At 36.8% G+C, this 13,563-nt stretch overlaps 1 protein-coding gene across 2 annotated transcripts in view; it reads left to right on the top strand.

The window, feature by feature from the left end:
• PLCE1 (phospholipase C epsilon 1) overlaps positions 1-13,563 on the top strand; it is a 325,202-nt gene that overhangs the window by 141,994 nt on the left and 169,645 nt on the right. For both annotated transcript variants that reach the window (XM_084634850.1, XM_084634851.1), the window contains exon 3: positions 5,827-6,112. In XM_084634850.1, the coding sequence (XP_084490976.1) occupies positions 5,827-6,112 (286 nt within the window). The remainder of the gene's footprint in view (positions 1-5,826; positions 6,113-13,563) is intronic.

The raw sequence follows: 13,563 nt of genomic DNA, 5'->3' as shown, positions 1-13,563 counted from the left end.
ACAGACAAAACAAAGTAAGTCACCAAGCAAAATAAAGCAAAAACACACAAGTGTAAGCCTAATACATTAAGAAATTGATTACAGGTAAAATCTCACCCTCAGAGATGTTCCAATAAGGTTCTTTCACAGACTAGACTCCTGCCTAGTCTGGGCTCAATCTTTTCCCCTGGTTCAGTTCTTGTTCGTTCCAGCAGACATCTTAGGTGTTAAGCAGGGGCTGTCTCATGACTGGCCCTCTTTGTTCTCTTCCACCCCCTTTTATAACTTTGGCACAAGGCGAGAATCTTTTGTCTCCCTGGGTCCCCACTCCTCCTTCTAAATAGAAAAGTACCAGATTTAAGATGGATTCCAGTATCATGTGACATGGTCACATGTCCTGTGAGACCTCATTCTTCATTACCCACAGGCTGGCCCACATGTACACAGGAAGGCTTGCAGGTAAATAAACTATCTACAACTAATGTCCTAGTCAATGGGAGCCATCAAGATTCTAAACCACCATTAATGAGTTATACTTCATATTTCTAGCTTCAGATACAAGAATGATACATGCATACAAATAGGATGAACGCCCTCAGTAGATTATAAGCTTTGTAATGCCTTACAAGAGACCTTTTGCATGAAGCATATTCCAGTTAATCATATTAATAAGCATATTTCCATATGGAGTGCAACATCACACATATAATCCAACATTTTCATAGCTGGCCACAGTGTGTCCCTCATTTTCTGTGTACCCAACCTGAGACACCTGGATTGTGCTTTCTAGAAGCTCTAAGCACTCACAGCCACAACTGAGGATAATAAGAGCTGAGCAATAAACCTATAAAGTGCTATAAAATGCTCTGTACTCCGAAAACTCTTGGTTTCTCAAATTGGGTATTCAAAAGTTGTTGATAGTTTTGAAAAGTTTAGGTTCAGTCTGTGTCTCAGTTCCCCAGGTGTAAAATGAGGATAATACCACTATTTCACCTCACAGGGATGTTTGAAGATAAATTCATTAATATTTTTAAAGAACTAAGATATATGAGATCACTATAGACAAAACCTTTAAGGAAAGTAATGGTTCTGTTTTCAGTGCAGGGCTTGGATGGTATGCAGTAAATAATGCATGGGGCCAACATCAAATGATGAGGATTGAAATAATTACATATTTACAGTAACCATTCAGTGAGCACACTCCATCCTGTGCGCTAAATGAGGCAGGGGTCCTGTGGACAAAATAATATGTGATCATGTCATTAAAGACTGTATTGTAATGCGTGTATATAAGGGGGCTGGATTGAGATGGCATGGGCTACATTAATTCTGGCATTTCCTAACTTTTGTGAGCTTGACTTTGCAACCTTAACATTCTTTTAATAAGGTTTTTAAAAAGTAATATATATAGGCCGATATGGTGTGGTGTAGAATACCATGGGGGAGGAACTCCCTTTTCTCCTGAACAGCATGGAGAGAGAGATGTCTCCATGGGCCCTGTGTTCAGCATTTCTTGCTACACCATTCTGAAATGCATGGCATACAATCACCCAGTTTTTCCCTGAAGTTGTTTACTGGAGGAAGTACCTCCTCTGAGAGCACCTTTTCTTCCTTGGTCAAAATTAGGACTGTGTTCTTGCTTAGAGTTCATTCTTGCTTTCCTTGAACTAAGTAACTAACTTCATGCCTATATAGTCCAATCCCCTGCTTGGAGCAGGGGGTGGGACTAGATGACCTTCTTCTAACTCTAATCTTCTATTAGTCTGTGATTGTGCAGAATTCATAAAACAGTTGTATTCTAAAAAAAAAAAAAAAGTGCCACAATTAAAACCTTAATGTTTTCCATAGAATGTTAGAAAAAGTTAAGAAACCAGATGAAAAATAATATTAATTATGGAAAAATGACAAGGTCTCATGCCTTTATTTCAGTATACCATTACATTCTCACTGGAGTTAAGAAATCTGTATTTGTTATCTAGTAATAAGCTAAGTTTGATTCATCCTGTTGACATCAAATGCCTAAAGATCTCATTCATTGTTTTCTAATTTTAGAAGGAGCCCTTAGAGGTCAGTCAGGTTGTCTCAACATTGGGTTCTGAGTCACAGATGCTGTATTTCTAATAAAATTAAGAGCTTCAGAAGTGACTCACCTTGGAAAAGTTTAAATCCATGGAGATTGTTTATGTGGTTTGTATTCTATATTAACAAGTCTGAGAGTTTTCTGTCTGGGAGTAATTGAATTGCATTACTAAATGTGATATTAAATTATCAATTATCATAATAGTAAATTACACATTATAGACTAAATAAAATTGAAATTTGTTTCCCCAAAGTTGTTGTATTGGAATAAACAAATACTAAATTTAAGTTTAAAATATTTATTTTAATAAACATTGCATTATATTTGAGTCCCAAATGTTATGGCTCAAAATGAATTCCAATATATTACTTGGGAGCCAAATTCTGCAGCACTAGTTCAAACAAAACATCAGTTGCTTTCAGTGAGTGTTTTGCCTGAATGAAAACTGCAGAATTGGTACAAGGTATCAAAAATATCACATTAATTTATATCTTTTTATGCATCTGTTCAAATTACGTTTAGAGTTTTAAGCATGTTGCAACCATGCCTTTAACTATAAGTTGAGTCTAGTTGTACTGTAGTAAAACTGTGTTCATATTGCTGTATGGTGATATAAATGATATGAAAGTAAACCACTAATGGTTGCTGTTTATCTCCCATTGGTATAATATAGAAAGGGCAAAATGGAGTGGGGTCTGCCAGTGAAGTAAATTGAAGCCTAATGCGCACATTTATAGATAGAATTTTTCGTAATTTCAAGTTAAATTACAATGTTAAATATGTGTGAGGATGCTTTGGGAGTAAAACACACAACTGAGGGGCAGGGGAAGGGCAGTTGACCAAAAGCAAACCATTTCCAAAGATCATCTAGAAAAAACTGTTAAGCAAGTAGCACTGTTTGTGCTACCATCACATTACTGTGCATGTCTATAGCACCTTTCACTTAAAAATTCTGAAGTGCTTTATGAATGTATATTTGTATATCATTATAATTAATTATATATATGAAAGTTAAAAGAACAAATAGAATTCAGCCCAATATATGTGAGAGAAGCAGCCATTTTGTCAATAACATAGTCAATGAATTTAAAAAAAAACAACTCTAAATAGGAAGTGCTTGTGAATAAGAAAGGCAAAGTGGACAAGCATGAACTGATAGCCTTACACCAAAACTTGCAGATAGCTAGAGGACTTTGGTGAGGAAGATCCAGGGATGAGGTCCTTGAACTGAGAAGACTGCCTCCAGTCTGATCAAAATGAAAGCTGGTGTTGGAGAACAAGGACAACTTGACTGAACTAACATTGCCCTGTTTAATTGTGATAGGACTGAATGTAGTGTGTTTTCAGTGAGGGATCCTTGACTGTGGAATTTGCTTCTGTTGGTGTTCCAGAGACTGGATTTGTTAATCTTCAGGTTGTGCTGCAAGGCTCATCTGTTTTATACATTTTAGAAGGGGTGATGAATAATTGCTTGGTATAACTTTATAGTCTGAACTGTGGTGGTTTGGGAGAGTCCTTATTTTTGGGACCTTAGACCCTATTTTATATTGCTTTTTATAAAGATTGTATGTTTGCCCTGGATGGGAAATTTTGTAGTAAATAGAAATACATACCTAAGTTGGACTTTGGCCACAACACCGTAGCTAACATTGCCAGGTTAAATGTAAAAGGTTAAATGTAATGGAACAAAGTCTTAGTTTTACATCTTATTCGGAAGATGGTATCTCTAGGGAATTGATTAAAGAAAAGTGCCTGAATCACTAGCACCACTCTCTACCACCTAGGTTTTTTTTGGTAGTCTCGTGTCTAAGCAATGAATCATTATACTGATTAGCTATCAAGATCTCATGGAATCACAGTACAAAGTTATTGAAGGACTGAACTAATGGTCTGAGTCCAGATATGACAGTACTATGCACCTTTACAAGGTGGTCTGGGCTCAGGACTCTCTCATCTATTCAGTTAGGGTGAAGAGTATTATGGAGATCGAGTCATTTGTAGGAGGAAGATTTGTTCATGGTACAATGACAGATAAGTGCTTACCCCTCCCATGGACTTTCATTCAAGTTAGGTGCATAACTGTCATCTGTAACTTTGAAAATCTCCCTTCAGAGGCACTTCAGTTCTGATTTCAGAGTGCAGCAGACTTTGTCTTGTTGTCCTACATAGTGTATGAGGCAAAATCTACTATTTTATAAAATATTATAAAAAATATTCTAGTAACAGTAGTACAACCTTGGATGCCGTATTTTTGACAATTGTTTGTGTTTGTAGATTTTGTTGATACTTTACCTCACAGGTTTCAGAGTAACAGCTGTGTTAGTCTGTATTCGCAAAAAGAAAAGGAGTACTTGTGGCACCTTAGAGACTAACCAATTTACTTGAGCATGAGCTTTCGTGGCATCCGATGAAGTGAGCTGTAGCTCATGAAAGCTCATGCTCAAATAAATTGGTTAGTCTCTAAGGTGCCACAAGTACTCCTTTTCTTTTTCCCTCACAGTTCATCCTGAGTAGCCTACCTTCTGCTGCTCTGTATCTAGATTTCCCCTTTCTTTATAATGTGTTCTCTTTCCTTTCATGTCGCCATGTCTGGAAATACTGTAGCAGTGAACCTTGCTTTGAGGGTGGAGAGAAAGGAAACCCAAGAGCTAATAAAATAATTTTAATAAGCAAAGCAAATGCAGTCAGTCTCTCACCTAGTAAAATCCTTCCTTAATCTGCAGCATTCATAAGATTAACTTGTCGGTTTTAAAACTACTTAAATGTTAAATTCAGAAGTAATTATTTCAGGTAGAGTAGATTTATTGAGTGAAGTGAGAATAATGATTTAAGTCCAAAGGTGTAAATTGCTTGCACTGCTGTCTGGTTTCGGGACAGGCCTTTGCAGCTTATCTCGGTATCCATACTGGTAACTATTTAGCTAACCTTTTGCTACATTCACTTTTGGTTTGCTAATTCATATTATTTAATTTCAAAAAGTAAATCTTGAAAACAGAGTATTAACATTAATTGGCAGTTTAGCCATATAAGACTGTGAAATATCAAGTGTTTCCTTGTATATTACATGAAAAAGATTTCTGGAAGCTTTTTGCTTTGATCATTAGGCTCTTTTAAAGTAAACAAAAATTACTTGGTAGCTAAGCCATAGAATGAACTTAATTAGTGTCTGAGCATGAGTATTGGAAAAAGAGAACTAAACCAATATTAGGCAGAGAACCTAGGCATATGCTGGATGTAGGTAATGAGCATAATACCAGAACATTTTGAAAGATTGTTCTTATGGATTAAAAAAAAACCAAAACCCTAAACCAAAAAAACTCTTAATGAAACTGTTTTTACTGCCATTGAAATCAATAGGACATTATTAATTAGTCAAAAAATGTCTAGTCTTATAATAATGTCATAAATAATTTTTAATTTAAATGTTGCCTCAATTTCTCTTCATGGCATATTTTAGTAATATGATGATCAGTAAAGCCTGTTTGGAATTGGGACACACTAAAGTAGTAGTTTTTAAGCATCCTGTTAGAAAACAGCCTTATTTAAATAGCTAGTTTAAAATCCCCACTCAAAATCTTTGCAAATAAGGTTTGGATTCTTAGTATTTTACAGTTTAATATATAAATACAATGTTCTAGCTGCTAGAGTCTTTACTCTTTGAGCCCATTGAACTTTTACAAGAAGTCATGCTGATGTTTTTTCGGAAGGTTCAATTTATTGTCCTCAGCAAATTGAACTAACACTTCATGCTTTTATATTTTTCACAGATCTACAATGCAGTGAAGGAGGAAGAGGCGGCGGAAGATACTTTTGAATATTGTCTCCATCCTCTGAGAGAGCTTCCAACACTAGATGCAGATTGCAGATGCAAAAATGTCTCTTTTGTAAAACTATGCGTAGAAAGTGCTTGCTCTGAGTACCGTGCCACTTTACAAAGGACGTCACTCTCTAACTTTATCACTGGTGCTCTACTAGAAGCAACTACATCACTGGGAGCAAGAAGTGGTCTTCTAAACATCTTTGGAGGGTCAACTGGAAGAACAATGCTTAAAGGTAATAAAGGAAAATTTTGTTGTTTTGAACTTTTATACAAATATATTAAGTACAGAAAATCTTCATATTATAGAATGCTGCACTGTGTACAATAATGTATATTCCCCTATGTGGAACTGGCGTAGATAGGCGAAAGTACTGTATGCTTGCAGAAGCTTTCCTGTACAATTCAGTCGGTGAAGAAGAGGGTAGCTGTGTCAGTTTGGTGAGATAGTAAAAATGCCTGTAAACTGAAATATTCCATATAACAAAAGAAATGTCAATATTTGTTTCTCTTTAGAAATGTTCCTGTCACCATCCCAATAATTAAAGTTTATGCCATAGTTGTCAAGACAGGTTTCTTTGTACTGTAATATCTAAATATTTGGCAAGAGCTCCTTTTTATCAATTGAATGGACTCATTACTTTAGACAAGTCTATACTATATCTAATAATTTTTGTTGTCATTATTATTTTACACAGTACTATACTATAAGCATATGTGGTTCGTTAAATACTGGTTTTCTATGCCCTCCTCTCTGTTGTATCTGAACACCTCAGATACATTAGTGTACCCTATAAGAAAGGGAAGTGTGTTTTCTCAACTGGGGTTTTGAAGCAATAGAAATTGTTACTTGCCCAGAGTCACACAGAGTCTGTGACAGAACTGGGAACAGAATCAAGATCTCTTGGGTCCCAATCCAATTCCTTAATCAGAAGATCATCCTTCTTCTCTTTACAGACAAATAATGGTACAGTTCCTGCTCAGAAGAGTTCACAATTGAAGGCCTCACTTCTGCAATCTGATCAGTGTGATTGGATCCTTGAGCCTGCGTAGAGTCCCATTAAAGTTAATGAGACTATGCATGAGTACAGTTGTCTGCTCATGCAAATCAGATTATAAATTAAAGCCCTAAAATGGATGGGGGGGATTAGGAATAGGTGGTAAACTGTGAGTGGAAGAGGGCTAGGGATGTGTCAACAATAAGAACTTGCAGTTTAGGTCACTATGCACAAGTCTTGAGAGTTTCATTTATTATTATAATAAAAAAAGAGTGCTTATAAACCTTCCTTGAAGAAGTGTGTTTTGAGAAGGAACTTGGAAAAGATATAATGAGATAGAGACAGAAAGGAGGCCCTAGATATAAGCTAAGTGGTCTCAAGGAAGAAGGCATGAAGCTGAGTGCAAAAGAAGGAAGCGAAAGCAGTGATTAGTGAATGGATTGGAAAGGGATAAGAGGAAGAGCTGGAGAGTGTAAGTGTAATGATAGTACAACAGTAGCAGTGCTATAAATAGGACTAGAAAATGTTCACAAAAACAGAGAAATTATATACGTTTATTTGAAAATTTATTGAAAAGTAGTTACCAATGTTATATACATCTAACTATGGAAAACCTAGAATCATCTAGTTACTAGTTTGCAGTTACAAAAAATACATTTAAGTTTAAACATTTTGTTCTGTATATTTGTTTAGCTATCTAAATCTTGGTAACTGCAGGTATTGATCAAAATAGCATTATATAGGGCAAAGATTGGAGGGAGTAGTTAATCATTATGGAGTAGTACATTCGTTTGTTTAGTGAAACATTCATTTTGCGTGCTTTATCTAGTTCAACAGGGAGTTATCTTATAGGTTGTTTTTAGGGATTGTTTTAGGATATGCTGTATAAAAATGGATAGGGAAGGATATATTGTATGGCACTGTATTTACAGTACTGTATGTTGACAAATATTCGCATATAATAGAATAGCAGATAATGAGATATGAGTTAAAGATCTCTTAAAACATTGTAACAATTTTGGATATACTCTCAAGATACATTTCAGTCTCTGTCAAATGAACTAGAAACTTGTTTGTTACTGAAAGTAAAATGTTTTGTCAAAATGTTTATATATAATATGTGAAACATTCTGTCATCCAGGTTTAAAACATGCTGTGGTGATTAAAATTAAGGTCCTAAAAATTTTAAATGTGTATGTATTAGTACATTTAACTGAAAAATACATTATTGATTTTATGTAGGTACTGTATTGTAACAGGGGCCTGGGAGGGCCGGGTGGCCTGTTGGTTGGAATGCATGACTTCCGGCCCCTTGCTTCCCTGTTCAAGGTGCCTGAGTCTTTGGGGTAGTGGAACCTGGTCCCTCCCACTCCAGCAGGTCCTAGTCCTGGACCTGTGTGAGTCAACCCCTGAATTATGGATCTCCCTGCGGGGAGTCTATGGCCACTGTCCTGTGCTCCTTCCTACCGCTGTTCCTTCAGTTTGGGGCACAGCCCATATAATCCAAGTTGCTGTGATGGCTTGTCTCAAGCAGTGTCTTCTTGTGCACCTTGGGTGGTATCCTGATGTGGTCCCAGGTTGATTCTGGGTGGGGCAGCTGTAAATTTGGCAGGGTTGGAACCCAACAAGAACTCTGTGCTACAGTTATCGAATTCTCTCGTAGGCCAGGTGCTCTTAAGTCTCCTCCACAATCTTCATTAGCCAGGGAGATGGTACTTATTTCCTGGTGACTGCCTTCACTGGCAGGCTAGTGATCCTTCCCCTCCAGTAGGGAGGCAGCTAGCTCCTGCTTCTTTTACAGTCAGCCCTGAACTGAGCCAGTTTCTCTTTTTCCTCCCACTCCAGGCCAGGCATTGGCTGCAGGTATGACGAGTCGAGGCCGACTGGACCCAAAGTTTCTCTTTAGCCCCTTCCATGCAGTTTCTCCATTTCATCACATATACAAATGCTTTCTTAAACATAAACTGATACTATTCATTCTTTGATGGGAGAATATGGATTGCCTAGGTAATTCTAAGTTTATTCTATAATATCTATGAGAGCAGCAGTATTATAGAATCATAGGGCTGGATGAGACCTCGAGAGGTCATCTACTCTAGTCCCCAGCATTCATGGCAGGACTTAAGTATTATCTAGAACATTTCTTACAGTTGTTTGTCTAACCTTCTCTTAAAAATCTCCAATGATAAAGATTCTACAACCTCCCTATGCAATTTATTCCAGTGCTTAACTACCCTGATAAATAGGAAGTTTTTCCTAATGTCCAACCTGAGCCACCCACCCTTGCTGCAATTTAAGCATGTATCTTATTCTAAAATCGCCATTTAAAAGTTGAATGGATCAAAACTGACTTTGATGGAGGGATGCATGTTTGTTTAATTCTCAAAATATTGACCATAAACAAGAAGGTTGCTTGTTTTATACTATTTATAGAGACTTTGTTTATAGATACAGTGGAGACATAAATTTACTATTGGTAAAATGTCATTATGAAATAAACATCTATCACAAGAGAATTGGCTTTATTGAGGGATTTTGAGTGGTAATGTAGAAGAGACCAGGAAGAGTTCCTGGCTGCTGGGAGGGAGAGCATGTTGGAATTCTTGCTCATAGTCCTGCCCCTTTGTTGCCCTGGTTCCTTGTGGTACTCTTCCCTAATCTACGTTGTTGGTGACAACCAGGAACATTTCATTTACAGCCATGATGTAAATCCTGTGTTAATTCTGTCCTAATGGTCACAGCAATGGCCACTTCTTATATTTTAGGTGTTACATTTGACATGCATTTGCAAGGAATGACTTTTCTGTCCTACTGAATATCAACCTTCCCATCCAGCAGTGGTAAGCAGTGAAAAGGAAGAAACTTTAAGGAATATGGCAACTCACTCCATCTTACCTGCACCATGGCAGGGAGAGTTTAACTTGTAGTAGTTTAACTTGTAACTTGTAAAGTTAACCTGTAGACAAGCCCTTACTTTACAAAACTACAGAAGTTTTTAAACTACCTATTCAAGTGGATAAATACTTGCAGGCTTCTTTTTAACTATAACGTGGGCTACATCTACCCCATATGGAACAAATTATTTACCCATGCAAGAGCTCTTTCTTCAAGATGATGAAAAGTTTAATTTTTTTTCATTTTTAAAAAGGTAAAAAGGTTCAGGAAAATACAATTAAGCATACAGATTATGCTTAATCTGTTTTATTTTTTCCTTTTTCTACAGGTGCATAGCACTCTATCAGTAATACAGTGATACTACTTTACTAATATGCTAAGCCAAGCACCTGCCACAACTCAAGATACATGAGACAGGGAATTTAATTCCTGACTCATTTAATCATTGACTAAATCCATAAAATAACTGAAGAATACAGAAATACTTTTTAATAACGTAAGAATCTGGAAATGTCAAATATTTTGGTTGTTTCAGCTGCTCTATATTCCCCACTGTGATTCAGCAAGACATTGGTCAAAGTTTTACCTTAAGGCTTGCTGTCTCTGTACATGCGTATATTATTTTACAATTTGAAAAATAAATTGAGCCAAATATAAAAAGGGTAGCAAAACCCATGACTCAGGTGTCTCTGGTGAGAACATTTTGTGTCAGCTGTGATTCCAGTAACTGATGTTAACTCTTTAAAACTCAAAGGAGTCTGATGTTTTGTTTAAACTAGTGGAAAAGGCCATAGGTCTGATATTTTGTTCACTCACAGTCTCAGTGACGCAATTCTGGCAGCCTGGAATCCTGTGGAACATTATTGTTAAAGACAGATGTTCCCAGAGGATAAGAGAATTCCCTTAGTTGACCAGAAAATACCAGATTAGTAATTTAACATGGACCCAGTTTAGATTCGACAACCATTCAGATGTAAACAGCAGGAATTTCAGGCTTACAAGGCAATCATTTCACAGATTCATGTTTGACAAGAGTTAAGAAATTAAAACTCTGAGGACTTGTGTGTTAATTATACAATCAACTCTGCTTAAGTGTGTGGATAGAATTTTTTTTTCCTGATGTTTTTCCACCTCTTTATGGCCGATTCTCTTACTTGACCAATTTTTTTAAAAAACCCCAAATAATATTTTAATGTCATTTATACTTAGTCCTTAGTAAATTGATGGATGTAGTATTTGTTCACTACATACTACTTGTTTCTCAGGGTTTTCTTTTTCATGAGTGTACGTAACATGAAAACTTGAGATAGCTTATTGTAGATTTTATTTTGCTGCCTTGCAGTTTTACATTTCTATATGGACAAGATGGTGACACATACTGTTTGTGACTGGGCCAGATATTTAAAGGAATTTAGGTGGCTAAAGATGCAGTTAGGTACTTAGTGCAATTTTCAAAGCACTTAAGTGCCTAATGTCCATTGAAATCAATAGGAGTTGGGTGTGTCGGTGCTTTTGTTTCACCCCTATATTTACAGAGAAAGCTGTGTCAGAGGGGGATAATTAACCCCCAGTACCACCACTGCCACCATTTCACAGGAATTCTGCTGGAAGAAATTACAGCTGGGGTTCCGTAGGAGCCTCTCCTAGTGGTGGCTGGTCAGGAGAGGAGATGAATGAGCGTGTCTCCTGGGTGCGATTTTTCAGACTGCACAGGGTGTTGCCAAGGCTCACGCAGACCAGGTGCTGTATTTGTGTAGTTGAGTCCGATGTTGCTTCAGGCACGTTTTCTGTTGGAGGGGTCTGTAGCCTTTGTTTCCACCAGCAAAAGGTAGCTTAACCCAGGGCATGAATCTGGCCATATTAAGATTTCTTCTGTTGTTAGCTGTGAAATAAAGGATTTGCTGAGTATGAGTGTGTGGACCATGGCTGAGAGAGAGAGTGTGTGCAAATAGTGAAGTTAATTTTAAAATGAAAGTTTGTACATTTTATGAAGTTTAATTAGTCTGAAAAAAATGGGATTTTTAGTGCATGTAGTTAATCCTTTGGAGTGTATCTAAATTGTTTATTATTTTAAAAGGCTAAAAACTCATTTGCATGAGCCTTGTAAAAGTAATGTCCATGGGAACATTTATAGTGTAGAGTGGAACTTGCTTGGTATGTTTATGTTAGCTTGTCAGTCAGAAGCAAAAAAAAACCCCAAGGACCTCAAGACATTGAGTCATCACTAAAGATTCCCTTGAAGTTTTGTTTCCAGCAAACAAATGAGAAGAAAATAATCACTACATTTATAGTAAAATGCTATTTTATTTATGATCAGATAAAATATGTGGGATACTAATATTTGCTATTGGTTAAATTCTAAGATATCCTTTACAGTTTTCTTATTAAAAGAAATTCTGAATTTTTGTTAGCCTTTCAAACAGACATTTGGTTTCAAAATATATCTAATGTTGTTTTACCAATTGTTCTGTGATCACTCAAAATGTTTTCTATGGTGAGCTATTTTATTCTTTTTATTGGTAGAGAAATAATGAACAAAAATTCATATTTTTGTCAATTTTTCGTTAACATATTTTTATCTCTTCTTCATCTCCATGATGAATCTTGTATTATAATATTTAATATTAATTCCTCAGTTATGTAAATTTAGTAGCCGTCAATTGTAGCATTGAAACAACACCAGATTTACATGTTTATGTTTTGTTTTCTTAAACCTGAGTGGTGTTATTGCCAGGCTCTATTTCCAGTTCCATATAAAAAAAAAGTCAAGTTTTTTCAAACAAAAAGTGTATGCAGCATGTAACCAAATCACGCTTGAGTGTAGTTATTTGAGTTCCAGGTCTAACTAAGTAGTTTTCTTGACTTCCAAGAGAGAGAGGTTACTTATGGTGGCTTTCTTTCCTTAAGTCTTCCCTACCCTAGCTAACTTAATAGACCTGATTTTCCACTTGTGTAGTTCTGCTGCTTGTAGCACTGGAAAAAGTTGGAGTATAGACAAAGTTCAGGTTAGGGTAAGATGAAAAGAGATAAAAATGCCACTATAGCTATGACCCATGGAGAATTATGATATCTGTGTAAGATGATAATTAAGATGCAGTCCAAGAGGCGGCTATCTCTTTATAAGCCCCTCAATTAGTGTTTTTTCACAGTGAATCCGACTTACTGAATGATTCAGAAAGGGTTTTTCCCCCCTATTTTTCCAAGCTAAACAAATAACTGCCTGGGATCCCAGCTTTCTCTCTAGCTATTTGTCTCAATATCTAAGTTGATGCCATATCACTCTATTAGTAAAACTAGGATGGGGTACATACTGGGTGTTTCAGGAAGGAAGTCTTGAAATTAAAAATAAAAAACAAACAAACAAAACCCCCTAACCTACAGGTTTTGTAGTGCTTAGAGTAAAGTTTCCTAAAGCAAAACTAATTCAGTTTATTATTTTTACAGGATGACTGGTCCTTTTTAAGAGAGAATGGGTTCAGTTCCACTTGTGACTAATCAGCTGCCTGATAGAAGGCATTAAGTGTGAAAACCCAGGCAGGTTAGGACACAGAGGAAGCAGAGGTGGGAAGGAGCATAAGGGAGCTGGTGAGGGTTCCCTGGGGTGAGCTGTATGAGCATGTGTCTCTTCCTCTCTCCCCCCTCCAGAAAGCACAATTTGGGGGCTGCTGGGGGTTGGGGGAAGAGCTGGCACAGAGAGAACAGAAGAAAGTTGGTGGGACAAGACTGGCCAGAGTTGGGGAACCCTAACTAGCAGAAGGCTATCAGTAAAGGGGAAGAGCTGGCTCAGCCAGGAG

Source organism: Lepidochelys olivacea, assembly GCF_965140295.1.
Source record: "Lepidochelys olivacea isolate rLepOli2 genome assembly, chromosome: 7".
Taxonomy (NCBI): domain Eukaryota; kingdom Metazoa; phylum Chordata; order Testudines; family Cheloniidae; genus Lepidochelys; species Lepidochelys olivacea.
The sequence above is the reverse complement of the archived record's forward strand: the minus strand, read 5'-3'. Positions and strand labels throughout refer to the sequence as shown.